Source organism: Pecten maximus, chromosome 19, assembly GCF_902652985.1.
Source record: "Pecten maximus chromosome 19, xPecMax1.1, whole genome shotgun sequence".
Lineage (NCBI taxonomy): Eukaryota > Metazoa > Mollusca > Bivalvia > Pectinida > Pectinidae > Pecten > Pecten maximus.
Window position 1 is genome coordinate 7,082,210 of NC_047033.1, and position 21,814 is coordinate 7,104,023.

Here is a 21,814-nt window from a genome sequence, read left to right on the forward strand (position 1 = left end):
ATGTATGTATAATTATGCAACTTATATATATGTATACAATGCATAAATATGTAAGGATACAATCCATATTCATATATAAAACATATAGAATGGCAATGTTTGCTTGTGTAATATTTCTTTTTGTATAATATTTCATGGAACAACAATGTACAAATATCTTGCAATCAACTGATTCATGTACATGAAATCTGAATTCAGGTATAAAGAGATCGGACGGCTAATTCATAAACTATTATATTAAGCAAACGCCAGACTGAAGAAAGTTCATTCCCTGTCCAACGTGTGTATAATTGCAGCTTAGTGTTGGACCATCGTATCAAACACATAATAGGATATAGGTATCTATATATGAAGATATAGGTATTGGTGGTGTGCTATTTTAAAGATTTTCGCGGTGTCTTTTAAACACAAATTTAAGTCCTCAATAGAGATCAAACTTTTTTTGTAATTACCTACCATTATAGAAATAATGCTAGGCAAATTTTCAAATGAGATGCCACTAACTTATTATGATATCAACTGAAAGTCGTACACGACGACCGAAGTGCAAAAGTAAAAATATCACTATGAAAAAGAAAAAGAAATCATCTATCTAACCTTGATGGTCTATAATTACATAATCTTAGCTTCAAATGGTGTTATTTATTTTCAGTCCTATCTAATGTATGCACGTGCATTTTATACACGATTCGTATGGTTTGACGGTTTGGTCAATGTACATGTTATCAAATTTTGTAAATCAGGTTATAAATTCAGAGGTTTTTGAAGAATTTCGATGTACAATATAAGGGTTAATGAAGGCTTAGTCTAACAACTTTGAAGTAGGAAGAAAACTTACCTCCGTAACGCTGAGTAACCCACAAGTTAACCACAAGGTATGATTTACCAATTCCAGACCAAAACACAGAATCAATAATCTATTACAAAAGTACTCATGCTTGTTGGTTCTCAGTATTTTAAGAGGAAGGTTTGCTTGTTAATCTGGTTCATATAACGAAAAGAACATTTCGCTTGTTACAGTTGGATTTTTGTGGATTTTATTAATCTGTATTTGAAGATCGAAGACTAGTTGATTCACTAAGCCGATAATATAAAGTGATTTATCTTTTTTATCAGATAGGGCGTACCGAAATAGATACTAACTTGTTTACAATCAAATTTCCAGTTGCGCTGAATCTGCGGATTGGAAAAATAAGTACAATATAAACGCAAGTACCAGTTGTACAACAGAATATAAAATAAACTATTAAAGGTTTAACGCGAAATTTGTAAATCCCTGAAAAAATAGCACACTATGATGTATCAAAATGTTTGTCGTGTAAGCTGTAATGATGATAGATCTATGACGTAAGGACACATGTAAATAAATTCTAGGATATTTATATGTACATATTTACTTTGAATTGTCATTGGGTTTATTCCATAAGGACAGACACTTGTACCATATAATGCAATACGATCCACACTATACTTGTGATAATATGTATGCAAACACTCTTCTGTCTTTCATTAAAATCAGCCATGTCTACACGAAGCGGTTTGATGTTATATTTATTGGTAATTTTACCATTATGACTTTTGGTATCTTCATTTAGCAAGGTTTTACATCTCGTACATGGGTCAAAATTTAAGTATTCTACATTAAACAGAGGATTTTTACTGACGGATTTTTTATTGATAAAAGTTACTTTATGTACGGTATGGTGGGCAATGGATACTAAATAACACACACAAGAAATTAACACCTCTCAATACAAATACAACTGTTTCGTCCTTTTATGAATCGCCAGTGACACTTAGAACACCATAATGCAGTTTTGTTCTTCGAGACTCGTCAGTGATGCTAGGAACACCATACAGTTTTCTCATTCTTCGAGGACTCGTCAGTGATGCCAGGAACACCATACAGCTGTCTCGGCCTTCGAGGACTCGTCAGTGTTGCCAGGGACACCATACAGCTGTCTCGGCCTTCGAGGACTCGTCAGTGTTGCCAGGGACACCATACAGCTGTCTCGGCCTACGAGGACTCGTCAGTGTTGCCAGGGACACCATACAACTGTCTCAGCCTTCGAGGACTCGTCAGTGTTGCCAGGGACACCATACAACTGTCTCGGCCTTCGAGGACTCGTCAGTGTTGCCAGGGACACCATACAACTGTCTCGGCCTTCGAGGACTCGTCAGTGTTGCCAGGGACACCATACAGCTGTCTCGGCCTTCGAGGACTCGTCAGTGTTGCCAGGGACACCATACAACTGTCTCGGCCTTCGAGGACTCGTCAGTGTTGCCAGGGACACCATACAGCTGTCTCGGCCTTCGAGGACTCGTCAGTGTTGCCAGGGACACCATACAGCTGTCTCGGCCTACGAGGACTCGTCAGTGTTGCCAGGGACACCATACAACTGTCTCGGCCTTCGAGGACTCGTCAGTGTTGCCAGGGACACCATACAGCTGTCTCGGCCTTCGAGGTATCCTAAAGTGTTGATGCCTAGATGGGGAATGAGGAAACTCAAATAGGTCGAAAAAAAGTATTTCAATAGGGAGGCGCAACTGTCTGATGCTCAAAGGAGTAATTTCAATAATGCAAAAGTACGACGATATAAAACACGGGAAAACAAGGGAGGATTACATTACACTAAGACAAACTTTAGGTAAGGCAATAATCTTGTATTTAATGATATGGTCAACAATGGGCCACTCATCTAGCTAATAGAGTAGTGACATGTTTCTACAATTTGGTGTACTTTGCTTAATGTCCTATTACTGCCAGGGTCAGTTAAGGACATATTTAGTTTATGAGGTGAAGGAAAGTCAGAGTACCCGGGAAAAGCCCCCACCGACCTACGGTCAGTACCAGGCAACTGCCCCACGTGGGTTTGAGCTCGCAGCCCAGTGGTGGAGGGCTAGTGATAAAGTGTCGGGACAACTTTATCACTCGGTCACCGCGGCCCTTCTTGTTTTCACGACAGCCTCGTGAACTGAAGTAATTAGGGTATGTGATCACAATAAGTGAGAAGATATTTGAAGAATTTGGGAGAAGAAACTGGTCACCAGTTTACATTAAATGGAAGCCGTAGGTTCAATTATAATATTTAATGGTTTTTGTAGTTGCATATTCCGTGATGATATTGTTGATGATGATAAAGTCACAACTGTAGACTCACTGGTTGGCCAACGTTTTATTATAGTTTACGTCCATAGTAAACCTACAAACATAGATCATACAGGAGTGTAATGACTTATCCTGGCTTTTCAGCCCAGGACATTGTCTTGGAGTGGCCCGTTGACCGCCTCCCGACTACTGCCATGCACTGCTCAATTTGTGGTCCTTAAATACTAAAGATACACATGTCCAGTAGTCCACGTGGCATGGTGATATAAACATTTACGTAATATTGTTAGATAATACATGCTAGCGCCAGGTAATCAATCTTATGCCCCTGGCACTTAAGATGGTCAACAGACATGTGGTCAATATAAATTAGATAACCTAGCTTACTTCATGTCTGGTAAAGATTTGGCTGTCTGACTATACATATACACGTATACTAATGGACCAATATTTTTGTCTACTTAAATTAAGCATTTTAAGAATAAAACAAGTTTCGGTACACAATAACGTGGAAATGAGATCGATGATGAAAAGTGTAAGTGATGTACGAGTCATCGAAAAGGAAAAAAAAGAGGAATTTGCTTTGATGATATATACACAATATGCTCAATATATTCGAGATGATGTCTTTCGAAAAACAAAATAAATCTGTAAGTAACATAATCGCATATGAGTTTAACGACAAAACTTACTGCCAACCAACCAACAAACAAACAAACAAACAAACAAACATATAATCAAATAAAGAAACAGTAAAGAAGATGGTAAACAAGAAAGTTGAAGGTAAACAAGAATAATCTTTCCATCGAACACGTGATTGATGGAATGGAAAATCATCCCGGATTACAAGGAATTTTATTAACGACCGATATACAATTGACCGTCTCTGGAGAGCCAGCTACTTGTATACAATAACAGGGAATGCTTTTAAACCGTCACACACCGCATTTGTTTGTCAACGGACGGAAATACATGTAGTTGTAGCCTGCAAAGACATAAATTCACGGGTTCAAATCATCTCGATGCCAAATCGCCAAAGGAAAACATTCCTGATGACAATATGTTAGCAACCATCAGACTTAGACTCTCCGTCAACATACAAATTACAGAAAGGCTTGCTGTATATTTTCCATTAATATTTGATATAACCTGAAGTTTCGAAATAGCAAAAAATGTATAGATATAGAGGATGTTGAATGGTTTCCCGTTTAATATAACATATACATGTATTTCACGAGTATGAGAGAATATCTTGTCATACGAGTGAAATATATGTTATATTAAACGGGAAACCATTCAATTTTCTTTTCATTGCATTAAAAAAATTAAAACATCGAATTATCAATAGTGTCAAAAGGTGCGGGAATTAGTAACATACTTCATGACGTCATCTCTCTTCTGTACACGTCAACTTAACGGCGCCATTTTGAAAGGACTGATCAACTTGTGCATTAATACCTAACGTCAAGTGAGTATTTTGTCAAAAACATGTCTCAATATTTCAGAAATACAGCAAAATAACCAATAAATCTATGTTCACTTCGATTGGAAAAAACGGCAAGTTTCAATGAGGTGAATACAAAGGTTCACTCTGATTGGTCAAAAACGAAAAACGTATATTTTCACTGCAAAACTTATATTTTCACTGCAAAATCTTGAATTTTCACTGCAAAATTTAATGTTTTCACTGTTTTACAGTGAAAATATAAGTTTTATTAATTTGATAAATTTCTATATTTTACTGGCAAAAAATGCAATAAAACCGTATCGACTGCGACACTCAGATAATGTTCAAAAATAAAGCATGACAACTTTACAATAAATCAAAATATTGACGTTTAACATATATTTTCATATGGATAGTAAGAATGGTATTACACCAAAACTTGTATTTTGAATTTATATGTACATCTCCTTTAGTCATCTCTTCGAGAAGGTCAATTGTTTTTTATTTTTTTTCCTAAGTTTGGAACAGGTTTACGAATGAGTTCAAAAAATTAACTATAGATTTGCTGTACTAAAAGGCCATTATAGATAACTATTCCTAAAGGTCGAGAAAAGTAAGACTATAGTGATAAACTATATACACTGTAATTTAAATTCCTATTTTATTTTCTGTGTTATTTATGAAGGGTTTAATATCATAATAATTTCATTTAAATGAGAACTAAGCAAATCACATTATAATCACCCGAAGGAATAACGGTTCAAAACTGAAGAAGATGTAACAGTGCTGATTGGGGGAAAAAAATTAAAACGTGCATCTTCGCTTCATATTTCGTCAGTATCACAAGAGTTATCCCCCATTAGATGAGGTTTCTGTCGTTCGTCTTAGGTCCTATTATTAAGTTATTGATTAAAGATATACGTTATTTCTCAATCTGTGAGGGCCCGAAGTTATATCCCTAAATAAGCTGCATTTGTACCAATATAAAGATACATATGTTGCCTGTTTGCCTGCTTTGTGAACCTTAATATCAAAGTATACGACAGCATATACCACGCTCAAGTCGGAATAGCCGTTGCGTACTTTGCCATCCCGATGGTCGTTATACTCATAATACGGACAGTAGGGTTAGGAATTAGTTGGAAGTCCCTATCGATGCGAGAACACGTCCTAATCTCATTAAACGAAAAAAAATGAATCTTCCAAATTTGGAATCGTAATGTGTTCAAAATTTTATAAATGGTTAAGTAAGCATGGCACTCTACCGTATTAGAAAGCGCAATGAATGAAGAATTAAAAACACTATTATTAACGCAGGAAAGCGGGATATAAATTTTAACACATCAGACAAGGACGACATACGTTCCCTGATTTCAAATCATCGAACCAGAAGCAATATTGGTGTTTCTCAGAAATGTAGGTGTAGATTCATCGTATGTGATTGCATATATAAAAGGTTATCAAACACACTTGATGATGTTGGTGTTGCAAGTTTCAAGTCTTGATTTAGGTTTCAAGCTCTACTCGCGATTCTAGAATAGAACATTCATTAGTCCGAAGCAACTGTTAGTTGGTGTCAGAAGGCGTTGCCCTCTGCCTTTCTCTACACGGGCTTGGGACCAGCTATGGTGGAGTTTATCTAACACAATAACTTGACATACATCTTAAATGTGACGATACATCTTAAATGTGACGTCATACCCGTTGATGGCTTGATATGGGCCAATAGTGATACCTTGCAGTACGTGTTTTTCCCTGGAGAAACAATTAGATGTTGTGAGAGAAAAGATAATTAAAAGGATGGTAAACACCTAAATAATGCTACTTGGGAAAAGATAGCAAAGCGAGTATAGCAAAAAAAACAAGATATAGTTCTGTCAGACCAAAAGGTATGTTAAGTGATTTGATATACACTCCATACGTCATGCTCGGTAACGGCGTCTGCGTGTGGGCGATCTCGAGTAGTGTGTTCCACTGAGGTCATCAAATAGTTGTGCAGTAAAAGTTTGATTTACAATACTGGTATATACCAGGAGAAAGAGTATAAACAAATCATCATTATACACTATGTTACGAAGATCTGGCGGCTATCGTTAAGGGGTCATATTCAGTTGACCTCAAATCGTGATTTAACCAATCAAACAACGTCTCTTATTTCCCTTTTCGACAGTGTGTGCAAAATGAACGGGCTAAACTGCAATCCTTTTTTCTTTTTTTTTTGCTTATTCTCCTGGGGAAGTCCACAAACTATGCATACATTGTCCACTTAACACATCTGGTGGAGCGTGTATTGGCTGGCGATGGGGGAGCCATCTTAGTTTGGTTGACCTCTGAGGCACAAGGATATTATCGATTCTACAACGAACAACCATGATTTGACAGAAGGGGAAACAGATAGCGACAGTAGTTTTGAATCAGTTGATTGATAGGTCATCTGAACATGACCTCTTACGGCCACAATCAAATTGATTTATTCTTAAGTCAGATTAAGTTATCGTCTACAACATTTCCTTTATTGGCATATATTATATATTTTTTTAGTTTCATATTTACATATTTAGAACTAAACACACCACACACACACACACAAACACACACACACACACACACACGCACACACACACACACACAAACAAACAAACAAACAAACGAAAGGAGTGGGGTGGGGGGTGGGGGGTGGGGAAGTGTGTGTGGGGGAGGGAGGGGGAGGGGGAGGGGTTAAATTGCACGATTCCCATTTTATATTTTATTTCAAGATTCCGGAGACGACCCAGATAGGCTTGAAACAAAAGACGCTCATCCTTCTGGAACTCTTTATATTTCCCTTGTACATTATCGTAGATATCAATCCTTTGTTACAGGTTTGCTCTTACTTCTTTACTTTTATTTTCAAACATTTACAAATAATTGATCAACCTCTATTCAACGTAGGTTGTCATGGAAACGACCAAATACAATATGTCTGTATATCTCTGTATTGTCTGTAGTTCCTTCCTTGTCCATAGAGATACCTCGTCATGAACATAAACAGGCGGATTGCCTGCTTACAATTTCCGTTTTGGGCGAGATTCATGCCCATATGGAAGTTGAGCTGCACATTGCATGAAAGCGCAGTGATAATTGTGGATGATTGTCTAAAAAGTGGATCATTGTGTAAAAAAAGTTATAACAACCAAAGAATGATTTGTTTAAACTTCAAAGTGATAAATTATCACTGTCACGGTGTGACTATGATCTATTAGATATGTCAAGCTTTAAACTTGTAGTTTTATGAAATTTTGTCAAGTTATAGTTTTACAAAAATGATTTGATCAGGATTTCAAAATTGTTGTCAAACTGTGATTAGCCTATTTACCTTTGGAACAACTGGTAAAAATACAGAAGCTATGGAATATACCTTTATCTATGCATTCATTCATTCATTCATTCATATCTTAATGTATTCCTCAAAATTTGAATAGTTACAAATGACATCAATAATGTGTTACAAAGATCAATACACAACGACAAAAATAAATAGTGGTAATGGAATTATATGTAGAAGATCAAAGACGAACAAATATAAGATTACATAGTAGTTAGAGAGAGATATTGTAGTGGTAATGAAAGTATAGGTAGAAGATCAAAGAAAAAAAATTAGATTACATAATAATTAGTCACAGATATTGGAATATATAAGAATATATGAAGTCAGGCATCGAACGTAATGGCTTCTAACTTATCATTATGAAACCATATACACTATATACCATTCGTATGTAGTTATTATTTATCTATATAGTCTAAATTTCAAGCAAGTAGCTATACTATTGTGTACGAATCCGGCTACATTTCAGTACACTTTATGAGGACATGCACATTTATCGGGATTTCAAACCAGTCCCGATTTTACACCTGGCAACCAAAAAGTGGTAGCCTGTAATGTTGTGTGGTGTGTGCCAGCCATTCCATCTGGAGCGCCTCTTTGTAAAGGTACGGCCTTTATTAATCACAGCGAAAAACACGCCACACCGGGGCCCTCCTGAGCAGAGATACAAACATATGGCCGAGTCGATGTGGATATGCCGTCGAGATCAGGTTACGAGAGTGCAATGTTTGAAACACTGTGTACACAGAAAGATAGAACGGCAATGACCTTTTTCACAGAAGTTACGATCTCCTGTTGTATAATTAGAAGCGCGTACAGTGTGTGTGCCCTAGACAGTGGTGTGGGGCTTTCAAGAGCATTGCAGATTCAGTAAAGCAATACAAATGGCGACCATCTCGGACGTACTACTCCGGTATGGAGATGATGCGTTTAATTTAAACGACTTCGATATCGCCGCTTGTTTTTATTCCTACGCAACTTCTCAAACTGTTGTTTCTGATTATTCAGAAATTATCAAAAAGAGATCTAAATGTTATTATAAGACGGAAAAGTACGAGCGTGCATTCGACGACATTGTGGAAATATTGAAAATATGGCCCTCGTGGATAGAGGGGTATATTTACGCCGGAAGTTGTCTAACTTACCTAAAGGACTTTAAGAATGCAATGCTAATGTACACGCGAGGTGTAAAGTTGGATCCTGGAAATGAAATTATCCAGAAAGCTTTACTCAATGTCAAGGCAAAACTATCAGAAAATGGTGGAACTACATATGATCCCCTCACCCTCTGTACACAGGACGCATATCCGGGAGACGAGGAACTTGTAAAACTGGAACAGGTGAAACTGGATAAAATTGGATTAGTAGAAATTCCGGAATTTCTCAGTGTCCCAGATACCCTTAAACTGAGAGGCTTGGTCCAGAGTGTTTGTAAACACAAAGAAGACGGGGAATATAATCTCGCAGAATCGTGCTTAATGGCAGCGATCCGTGAGGACGCCGATAACTACAGTTTTTATCATATAATTGCTGAAATACTTTTCGAAAATAAGAAGTACGAAAAGGCTTTCCAGTACTGTGAGATGATTCCGAAACATCTGCGATCATTTGATACCTGGCTATTAGGAAGTAAGTTAAGTTGTCATTATTATTTATTTATTTATTTATTTATTATTTATTTGCTTATTTATTCAATATTTTATTTACTTGTGTTTGAATATTCAATTAATTTCAAAGACATTGTTATTTCTTATAGATGAACGAAATGTGCAGTATATTCTTGAACTTGATGCTATTAAGGCTCGATTAAAATAGATTAATTTTTAATTTTCAGGTAAACTCAGACAGGCTCTGAAAGTACCTGTTTCAACAGAGTTGTGGTTGAGAAATGCCACAAAATTTGGAGGTAAGCGCGCCGAGGAAGCAGCCATGTTATTCCAAGATGTACGAGTTCGACGTTTGTACGATCCGTTGTCTTCAAGTACAAATGTCAACATCCGGTTCACAGAGTTCGGCAGAACAATGCACTGTACGGAGGAAGTTAATAAAGGAGCATATCTGTTCAGGGAAAAGCCGCTTATCATCGCACAAATCTATTGACACACTTGATATTCAGGCGTGTGGTCATTGTGGGAAAAGCCTCATTACAGCGGAACAATACTTTGGTCAAGGAGTGATACGACAAAACAACCAAATCCGGTCAGCTGTCGAAAAGTACTGGCCAAAAATAGACGTGTATGCCTGCGATAAGTGTAAAACAGAAGTTTACTGTAGTGGTTCTTGTCGCACTGAAGCCTGGGAAGATTATCATCAGATTCTGTGTTCTTCGGTGAACAAAAATGTTGAAAAGTTGCACCAAGTTTGTCATCAGTTTAAGAAACTACGTGAAGAGAATTGTCGAGTCTGGGACGGTGTTTGGAACGCGGCTTTCAGTCCTGTCACAATAGCACAGCTCTGGGCGAGAATTATCTGCGACGCCAAGCGGATAGCTAAAGCAAGAGGGGGGACAACTCCAGATCGCCAAGACATGGCAAAGGCCAAAGCGAAATATAGGAGGTAGTTTGTCGTTAATACCCGTACCTGCATGAATAAAGTGATTATCTCCCCTTGTTCGACCCTTTTTACACAATTTACATACAGCGATAAAGATAACATTATATTATTACTGAAGAAGGCACAATCGAAATATGATACTAGCCAATGTATGAATCACAGCGAAATATACGTATTTAAGCGATTTTCAAATAATGAGGAAAAGGAATAGAAAATAAAGAAAATTACAGCAGAATGTATCATTTATTTTGTCATATGAAAAAAAGTATTCCTCTCGGATCAATGGATAATGTGAATATAACATCCACCATGATGATTGAAATGTACAGAGACATGCGGTGATATAATCTTTAAGTAATTCATCTTAAACGCAATAATATCATTCGAAGAAATTCTTCTATTCTATCGTACGAAACTAAAACTGAATTTACTTTAAAATGCTGTATCAGATTAATTTCGATAGGTATAAGAAACTAAGGACCCAAGTTTCCTATAACATTGATTTTGGATTCTGTAGATAAGTGTTGCATGGTGTGAACCACCTGTTGTAAATACATGCACTTGTTTGAACTCTGGCCCCTTTTCTTCCAGGCGCTTGGTTCCGTTTTCCCTTTCCCCGTGTGCCTGACCTTTCAGCGTTCCCGACATCCCGACATTTGAACCCGAGATTTAGCTCTCCACAGAATTCAACCTTGAAGAATAAAAACATTTAATGTAAATGTAAGCAGTGTATTTATGATACCTCGTTCGAAGATTTTCTACTTACCAAGTTTTATATATTCATTAACAACATGTTGAAAATGCATTACATGGTAAGGTTGAATTGGAAACCAAAATTTAATCGTATTTTGAAAGTTGGCATGGTGAGCTAAAAACTTCACATATGGCTAATGGCGAAAGTACTTGTAACGCTAGCTTAAACGATCAAGGTAAAATGTTTAATCTTCCCTCTGAAAGAAGTGTCAATTTTGTTTCTCTGTCGATATATTAGCGTTGCTGATTTATACTGGGAGTAATTGAGAACAGTAATTTCGATAAAATGACCTCTAAAATTAGGCAAAAAATGGGGATGGGTGGTCCAATTGAACAAGGAATATTTGACCTCGTTATAGCATTGATTAAAAGATGTGCATGTATATATAGTATTAATATCAGGAGAGAAATAGTATTAATATCAGGAGAGATATCGTATTAATATCAGGAGGGATATAGTATTGATATCAGGAGGGATATCGTATTAATATCAAGAGGGATATAGTATTAATATCAGGAGGGATATCGTATTAATATCAAGAGGGATATAGTATTAATATCAGGAGGGATATAGTATCAATATCAGGAGGGATATAGTATTAATATCAGGAGGGATATAGTATCAATATCAGGAGGGATATAGTATTAATATCAGGAGGGATATAGTATTAATATCAGGAGAGAAATAGTATTAATATCAGGCGATATATAGTATTAATATCAGGGGGGGATAAAGTATTAATATAAGGAGGGATATAGTATTAATATCAGGAGGGATATAGTATTAATATCAGGAGGATATAGTATTAATATCAGGAGAGATATAGTATTAATAACAGGAGGGATATAGTATTAATATCAGGAGGGATATAGTATTAATATCAGGAGGGATATAGTATTAATATCAGGAGGGATATAGTATTAACATCAGGAGGGATATAGTATTAATATTAAGAGGGATATAGTATTAACATCAGGAGGGATATAGTATTAATATTAAGAGGGATATAGTATTAACATCAGGAGGGATATAGTATTAATATAAGGAGGGATATAGTATTAATATCAGGAGGGATATAGTATTAATATCAGGAGGGATATAGTATTAATAACAGGCGTTATATAGTATTAATAACAGGCGGTAAATAGTATTAACATCAGGCGGTATATAGTATTAATAACAGGCGGTATATAGTATTAATATCAGGCGGTATATAGTATTAACATCAGGAGGGATATAGTATTAATAACAGGCGGTATATAGTATTAACATCAGGCGGTATATAGTATTAATAACAGGCGGTATATAGTATTAATATCAGGCGGTATATACTATTAACATCAGGCGGTATATAGTATTAATAACAGGCGGTATATAGTATTAATATCAGGCGGTATATAGTATTAACATCAGGAGGGATATAGTATTAATATCAGGGAGGATATAGTATTAATATTAAGAGGGATATAGTATTAATATCAGGAGGGATATAGTATTAATATCAGGAGGGATATAGTATTAATATCAGGGGGGATATAGTATTAATATCAGGAGGGATATAGTATTAATATCAGGGAGGATATAGTATTAATATTAAGAGGGATATAGTATTAATATCAGGAGGGATATAGTATTAGTATCAGGAGGGATATAGTATTAATATCAGGGGGGGTATAGTATTAATATCAGGAGGGATATAGTATCAATATCAGGAGGGATATAGTATTAATATCAGGAGGGATATAGTATTAATATCAGGAGGGATATATTATTAGTATCAGGAGGGATATAGTATTAATATCAGGAGGGATATAGTATTAATATAAGGAGGGATATAGTATTAATATCAGGAGGGATATAGTATTAATATCAGGGGGGATATAGTATTAGTATCAGGAGGGATATAGTATTAATATCAGGCGGTATATAGTTTTAATATCAGGCGGGATATAGTATTAATATCAGGAGGATATAGTATTAATATCAGGAGGGATATAGTATTAATATCAGGAGGGATATAGTATTAATATCAGGAGGGATATAGTATTAATATCAGGAGGGATATAGTATTAATAACAGGCGTTATATAGTATTAATAACAGGCGGTAAATAGTATTAATATCAGGCGGTATATAGTATTAATAACAGGGATATAGTATTAATATCAGGAGGGATATAGTATTAATATCAGGAGGGATATAGTATTAACATAAGGAGGGATATAGTATTAATATCAGGAGAGAAATAGTATTAATATCAGGAGGGATATAGTATTAATAACAGGCGTTATATAGTATTAATAACAGGCGGTAAATAGTATTAATATCAGGCGGTATATAGTATTAATAACAGGCGGTATATAGTATTAATATCAGGAGGGATATAGTATTAATATAAGGAGGGATATAGTATTAATATAAGGAGGGATATAGTATTAATATCAGGAGGGATATAGTATTAATATCAGGAGAGATGTAGTATTAATATCAGGAGGGATATAGTATTAATATCAGGAGAATATAGTATTAATATCAAGAGAATATAGTATTAATATCAGGAGGGATATACACAGTATAAATACCAGGCGGTATATAGTATTAATATCAGGCGGTATATGGTATTAATATCAGGAGAATATAGTATTAATATCAGGAGAATATAGTATTAATATCAGGAGAATATAGTATTAATATCAGGAGAGAAATAGTATTAATATCAGGAGGGATATAGTATTAATATCGGGCGGTATATAGTATTTATATCAGGCGATATATAGTATTAATATCAGGCGATATATAGTATTAGTATCAGGCGGTATATAGTATTAATATCAGGCGATATATAGTATTAATATCAGGAGAGAAATAGTATTAATATAAGGAGGGAGATAGTATTAATATCAGGAGGGATATAGTATTAATATCAGGAGGGATATAGAGGATCTGTCATGAGTTTCCCTTCATATTAGATTTATGATATGAGTTTTGAATTTTTTATTTTTGCGAGCCTCTGGCGAGCAAAAATAAAAAATTCTAAACGAGTATCATAAATCTAATATGAAGGGAAACGAATGACAGATTCTTTTTATCATATGACGTTTTCTTTCATCGTTCCCCATCAAAAACTGATTTTCTCTTTTGCCTTGAATCGTAACATCTCAACCAAATCACCCGAACCTTCGAAGTAGGTCAATTATACCGACGAGAGAAGAAATAGTTCTAACACAACTGACTCTTGAAAAGGATTCATTTTATTAAATACACGTCTCAAAACAAAATTTCAGCATTTTTTCATTTAATCTATAATAGATAAATTGTCCTTGGTGTTTGAAACAATGAGGAAAACATTTTAGTTTGAAAGTTCATGAGCGACTGTTTTTGATGTGACGAAGCCGTGACGTCACTTGGCGCGATAATGGAGGCTTCGTTGTACAAATGTCTATTCGCTGTCGCTGTCGTACAGAACCATTGTACGGCGCCTTTTCACTGCTTTGTGTTTATCCTCGTCCTCGCGGGAGTTTATGGAGATGTGAAATGTTCCACCGTGAATATTCCCACTGAACATTGTGTTCAGACTGCCGTGAAAAGCGACTTTGGATGCCGATTTGTTGGCAGTGTTGTTTGTTTTGACATTACACGTGTTTGTCGACGACAGTGTCAGCATGTTATTCTGAGTAACCGTTGAAGGCAAGTTGTAACAAACTACATTGCCGTTTTTCATGAGGAATTTATTAAATAATGTTATTATTTGTTTATTTGAAAAGAATCTAGACTAGATATGTCTCATCGGACAACGCAACCGCAATTTTCTATCGGAGTTGAAATATGTTAGTCTACTAGGGGTCATAAAATAGATGTTTGCCAGGCCTAATTTAACATCTTATAGTATAAATATAATTTAAAAACTTAGGATGTTTACATCTTGGATTTTATCTTTGATTGTACAATATGTTATGTTAATAGACCAATTTGTCGTTCAGTTGATTTTTTTTCAAAGTTTACAAGCACTAGTCGCCATTTTTACGAGTCGTAGTAAAAAGAAGTAGGTCGTTCCCACGCGTATGAATACAGTTCTCACGGAACCAGCCAATCAGCGTAGCGAAAGGTGTTATTACACTAGTGTCATAAAGAAAATTTATGTGATGGGTTTATGACACCGTATATAACGGTAGTCATATGATAAATAGTATTAATAACAGGCGGTATATAGTATTTATATCAGGCGATATATAGTATTAATATCAGGCGATATATAGTATTAGTATCAGGCGGTATATAGTATTAATATCAGGCGATATATAGTATTAATATCAGGAGAGAAATAGTATTAATATAAGGAGGGATATAGTATTAATATCAGGAGGGATATAGTATTTATATCAGGCGATATATAGTATTAATATCAGGAGAATATAGTATTAATATCAGGAGAATATAGTATTGATAACAGGAGGGATATAGTATTAATATAAGAAGGAATATTATATTAATATCAGGCGGTATATATAGTATTAATATCAGGAGGGATATAGTATTTATATCAGGAGGGATATAGTATTAATATCAGGAGGGATATAGTATTAATATCAGGAGGGATATAGTATTAATATCAGGAGAATATAGTATTAATATCGGGAGGGATATAGTATTAATATCAGGAGGGATATAGTAGTAATATCAGGAGGGATATAGTATTAATATCAGGCGGTATATAGTATTAATATCAGGAGGGATATAGTATTAATATCAGGCGGTATATAGTATTAATATCAGGCGGTATATAGTATTAGTATCAGGAGGGATATAGTATTAATTTCAGGAGAATATAGTATTAATATCATGAGGGATATAGTATTAATATCAGGCGGTATACAGTATAAATATCAGGCAGTATATTGTATTAATATTAGGAGGGATATAGCATTAATATCAGGAGGGATATAGCATTAATATCAGGCGATATATAGTATTAATATCAGGAGGGATATATTATTGACATCAGGCGATATATAGTATTAATATGAGGAGGGATATAGTATTAATATCAGGAGGGATATAGTATTAATATCAGGCGGGATATAGTATCAATATAAGGAGGGATATAGGATAATATAGGATACATCGCCTTAAAATTATTTTCATCGTGTTGTATTTAGTATAATTCCTGTTGATATTAATGAATTTTCGTTACAAGCGCTTTTGAACCTAAGCATGTAAACATGTCCACGTTCGGTAGTGTTACAGTGTTCTGATATATAAAGAAATACACACATTTACGTATTTAAAACTTTGTTGGTGCGTAATCAGCAAGGGGTGATTTTGTTGGTTACACACACAACACACCTATCAATTTTTATTGACAAAAAGTTGAAATTAATTGAAGATTTAAACATATTTATTGTTAAACTTAACAAAGGATAAGGTACAAGTTATAACAATACATGTATGTCTATGCATGCCTTCTCCGAATATACATTTACATGTACATACAAACTGTACATGCATACTTCTACAATAATGAATATATGTTTCTATCAACTATGAAGTTATCAACGTCATTTCAATTTAAAAAGAAATAATAAAAAAACAAAAACAGAACAAAAACAAAAACAAACAAATAAAAAAGAATAAAAAAAGAAATATTTGAAATAATATTTTTTAGACTTTTCAGCTTGATTGTTATACGTTTTTTGTTATAGATTGTAATATTCAACACAATAACCGTTAATGATTTATATCTATAAATAGTTTTAATCTATATATATAAATCTTAAACCTGCCCATCATTAAATACCCTTAAATCATTGAAATATCTTTAATGAAGAAAATGTTAACAAGACTAAATATGGTACAAAGAGTTGGTAATCTTGACCCTAACCACTAACAGTGGTTTATTTTTAGGGTCTAGATACTGGTTCCTTTGGGTTCTTTGAGTACTGTATTGTTGGAAACATTCGTGAGGGATTCAAATTAGCTATTTTCGCGGTCATTAGATATAGCGCGAAAATAAATACATGAGGAATAATGCGGAGTGTTAACAAGTCGGTGTTGTGGAAATTTGACACTCGCGAACTAGTTCCGACAGGGACAACCGCGAAATTTAACACCTTTACAGTATCTGGTTAGAGAGGAACAAAGCTATTTCGGAAGGCTTAAAGAGTTGTTTAGTTTTTTACCCTATAATTTGAAGAAAATACAATAAAAGTTTTAAAAAATATCTATTTTTCGGCATAGCCGTATAATTTTCTTTTGGCCTCGGATATGACGCGACAGGTGGCGTTACTGGTCAAGATGAAGTATGTGATTGGTCAATGTAGCGGTAAATGCAAAATACAAATAGGCAGTTAAAAACAAAACAAAGTTGAGATTGAATGCAAGCTGAATAAGTGGATGCATCTTTTCAAATAACACATTAATAACATTATATTCCTGATTCAAATGAAGTCTTATTATCACCAAAAATGATTCAAACTGATCATTTTGTCTTCAGTGCTGAAACTCATTAGTTCGTTAATTTATTTCACCAGCAGTTTTACATTATAACCACCAGTATCAAAACTATGCCGTTCATCTTTTTTAAAGATATTTCTTGTTAATATTTATTTGCAAATTTTTGTTGTTGATAATCTAATGATAAAGTGTGTTCATGTTCAACGCTCAAAAATTATACTTCAACTTTAAATAGTTCATTTACCAGTAAACATTTACTTAACCAATCACGAACCTCGTACAAATATCATGTAAATGGAGTAAAGATACAGACATTAGGGTTTAAAATATAGAAAGACTTGTAGATAAATGGTTGTTAGCATTTTGTGATTAAGTAGATACTGAGTATAATACGATAATGTTAGCGTTTTCTGTGGTAACTAGTTATAGAGTTTTGAGAATGTATACGATTGTTAGCGTTTTGATGAGTTAATAGATTCAATGTTTGAGTATGATAGTCGTTATAAATGTCTTTTGAGTACGTACTTGTAACTGTTGAGTATTTACATGGTTTAACGCATTTTTGTGAGTACGTGGTTACCATATGTGAGTATTCAGATCACTATGTACTTGTATTTGGTAGTGAAACCATTTTCTTGAGTAAGTGATAACAAGGTTTGGTTTGAGATGATATTTGTCGTTTTTGTAGGCGAGTGGACCTTGTAGTTTGTATGTATGTAATTTTGCTATGAATGTCTGATATAGTACTGACACAATTTCGTGAGAAAGAGGCTATGTAACGTGTACCAGGTGCACAATGGAGCGGTCATTCATCCAAGAACTGACCAAGCTCGATCTTGCTTAACTTCGGTACACAGACACGACACTCAACCGCACAGCCACATTTGACTAAGCAGATGAAATGCCCATATCGTTGAACCATTAACACAGTTACAGGTAGTGGATGTGTTTTTGGCTGACACCGCATTTATAGCTGTATAGCGTGCTTACAAGATATGAGTTTGGAGTGATTGTACCCATATGCTATTCTTAATTGGTTACAAAAGGTGTGGATATGTATGTGAATGACACCGTTACCGCTTACAAGACGTAATCAGGTGTGAGTATGTTTATGGTCGACACTGTTTCTGCGTGCAAGATTTTACAGGGTGTATGTTGATGGTTGACACCGTTTCCGCCTGTAAGAGTTTACAGGGTGTATGTTTACGGTTAACACCGTTTCCGTCTGTAAAAGTTTACTATGTGTGTGTTTGTGGTTGGCACCGTTTCCGTGTGTAAGATTTTACTAGGTGTGTGTTTGTGGTTGGCACCGTTTTTACGAATACGTGGCTACAAAGTATGGGTTAGATTATAACTTTAATTATCACATTCTATGTAGAGGCAAAACAAATGTGTGTTTGCAATTACTTTTTCAGTTTAACCTTGATGATTTTCCCCAAAAGTAACATTTCATTGTTTCCCCTAATCACAAAGGTTTTCTCTAATATCCCTACTTACGGAAACTGCATGAATGAGATGTCGATTTTCTTAACAAAAAAACACACACCTAAAAACCAAACAAAACAACAACAACAACAAACAAACAAATAAGAAAATTCCAGCAAAATACAATTTATTGTACTGAAGAAGACAACTTTTTCCTTGTATTCATTTCTCAACTATGAAAGGGACATGCATTCCACATGGTTTTTTTATCTATCAATTAAATAGAATATTGTTGGGTTCCTTGGGCAAGATTAATGATAAAGAATGATTTGTCAAAAATAGCATGTATATATCATCATCATTAGTAGTATTCAAATTGTCATCAAATGTTGCAGGTTTATTGCCTATGGGTCAGCTAAAAACGCCAAAGTTGTTCCGAGGATGATGACGATAATGCGAGAAATATTCAGCGACCTTTCAGACGGCGTTACATTGGAGATTACAGATAAAGAATTTGAAGGCAGATATTTCCAGATAGCTTGTAACATTCAGGAGTTCGCGGACCCCGAGCCTCCATACAAGTTATTCGTGGCAAATGCCAAATCGAAACCGCAGGTCTGGGCATGCGTCAGTCCACACATCCGGTCTGAACCTCCGGAGGCGACGTTCACTGGTCTATTTATGCTACACGCCTGTATGAACCATTCTTGTGACAATAATGCTGAAGTTCGCGACCGTTTTGTGGACGGCAAACCCGGAATAGCATTACAGGCAAAGAAACCAATCAGTGAGGGACAGGAAGTGACGATTTCTTATATAGATACCCGGATGTGCCGTCAAGATCGTCAAAGTTGGTTGTACCAATCTTACAATTTCTGGTGCACGTGTACAAAATGCCAGTTTGAAGGGGATGACGCGAGCTCGTGCACAAATTGCAAAAAGCAGGCGTCACGTGACAAACTATTTCCGGCATGTAGTCGGTGTCACCGAGCATGGTACTGTTCATCGCATTGCCAGAAAGTGGCCTGGAAGAAAGGTCATAAGTCTATATGTAATAAATAAGAGCTTACAGTACGCCCAAATATCGCAAAAAGTCGACAACGGAGATATATTTGACTCAAAACAGTCAATTTCAGGAATAACAGATACAATTATTGTAAACGTACGCGTTTGGATGCATTCAAATTTTGCGCATACTAAATAAAAAAAATTCACAGATAAAGCGCAATGAGAATTTGGTGCACACAAAGTACTTTCTATAGAAATAGTATAAATAAAAACTCATTAGAACCATCATAATTTAGAGCATGCCAATCGGCGCTGAACAAAACAAAAACAAAAACTGCTGAAATGAGAATACCGCTAAAATGTATACGTTTACAGTATAACTACAAAGGATAACGATAAAATATTTTACTGAAATTTCCCAATATTATGGGATTGATTTCCCTGTGATATCGAAGTATGGAAAAATGAGCATATCCTTGCAGACTAAGAAGAGATTTCCTGGTTAATTGTGAGACTAACTCGACTCATTAGTCATTACTAAGCTACCGTTGGATAAAATGTATGAATCAGTTTGAATATGTTTCACATGGGAAGAACAGTAGTTCAGAATACCATTGTAGTAATACGTCACGTGGTTGATTAATTACCCTTCCAATATATCGGTCATGTTTAATACCTCATATGTACGTCTCTACCCTGATCATTCCTCGTCATATTGTCAATTCATTTGAAAAGACATCATGTTAAATGCAAAGGATCTACAACATTTACTTACATAAACGTCGCCTGTTTTAATTAATATAACTATATAACGTGTATTAAAATCGTATGAAAGCTCACAATCGTCAATATATCCTTAATTGCGATTAAGACAATGAAAATAAAACAATGTAAGGTAAATTCCTAATTCGTTTATTGAAAGTCGTATCCCTGAATTTTTTTGAGATATATATAATGACCCCAATTGCATTGATTTATATTATTCTCTAAAATAACCCTAGTGGCGTATTGTAACGTAGCGAGGAAATCTACTCAGAGAAAATGTTACCTCGGCTGTCTTTTTGAAAGACCGATACACTGTCCACTGTGCCATCAAGCCAAAAGGGAATATTACATTAACCCCTTAATTGCGAGATTGAGTACATGGGGCAACGGGCAGAGGTCACTTTCAAAATTGTAATAAATGTTAATCATTGAATATCGTTTAATTTCAAGTAAATGTATAATTTATGTTTGTATTTTTTCAGGATTCCATGATGATTTCGCGCAAATTTATTTATATCATAACGAGAAAAAAATATTTCTAGCTAGCTTGTGGACGCCGATATCCATATCCCTAATAAAATACTCTATTTCTTAATTTATCTATTTATTCTAAATTTATTCATTTATTTATGTGTATGTTATAGATACAATATTGAAAAATGTATTGTTCACTGTACATATTATTCATACAGGAAGACCTCTATCTGTGACACTGATTTTGATGCAAAATGTTCATTTGTATATGTATGTGTGGAATTTATAGTGTAGTGGTAGTATATGCTCCTATGAATGCCAAAGACCTCTCGTGACATTCCCGTCCCTTTTTACACAAATACTGACCCTATGACTTTTGATAGGTTATTTTATATTGTCGGTTTGATCCTTTACATAAGAGTGAGTTGATTTATCATAAAATAAAATCATATTGATAGTCATG

At 35.0% G+C, this 21,814-nt stretch overlaps 2 protein-coding genes across 2 annotated transcripts; both read left to right on the forward strand.

Annotated features, from left to right (window-relative positions):
- Positions 1-8,509: 8,509 nt before the first annotated feature.
- LOC117317748 (SET and MYND domain-containing protein 5-like) lies at positions 8,510-21,814 on the forward strand. Its single transcript, XM_033872660.1, has 3 exons — positions 8,510-9,552; positions 9,758-10,479; positions 19,500-21,814. Exons 2-3 carry the CDS (start codon positions 9,812-9,814, stop codon positions 20,164-20,166), a joined length of 1,335 nt encoding a protein of 444 aa, XP_033728551.1. The 5' UTR covers positions 8,510-9,552; positions 9,758-9,811; the 3' UTR covers positions 20,167-21,814.
- On the forward strand, positions 8,808-9,738 carry LOC117318071 (hsp70-Hsp90 organizing protein 2-like). The gene is made up of 2 exons (XM_033873073.1): positions 8,808-9,552; positions 9,680-9,738. The coding sequence occupies exons 1-2, from the start codon at positions 8,808-8,810 to the stop codon at positions 9,736-9,738; spliced, it is 804 nt and encodes a 267-aa protein (XP_033728964.1).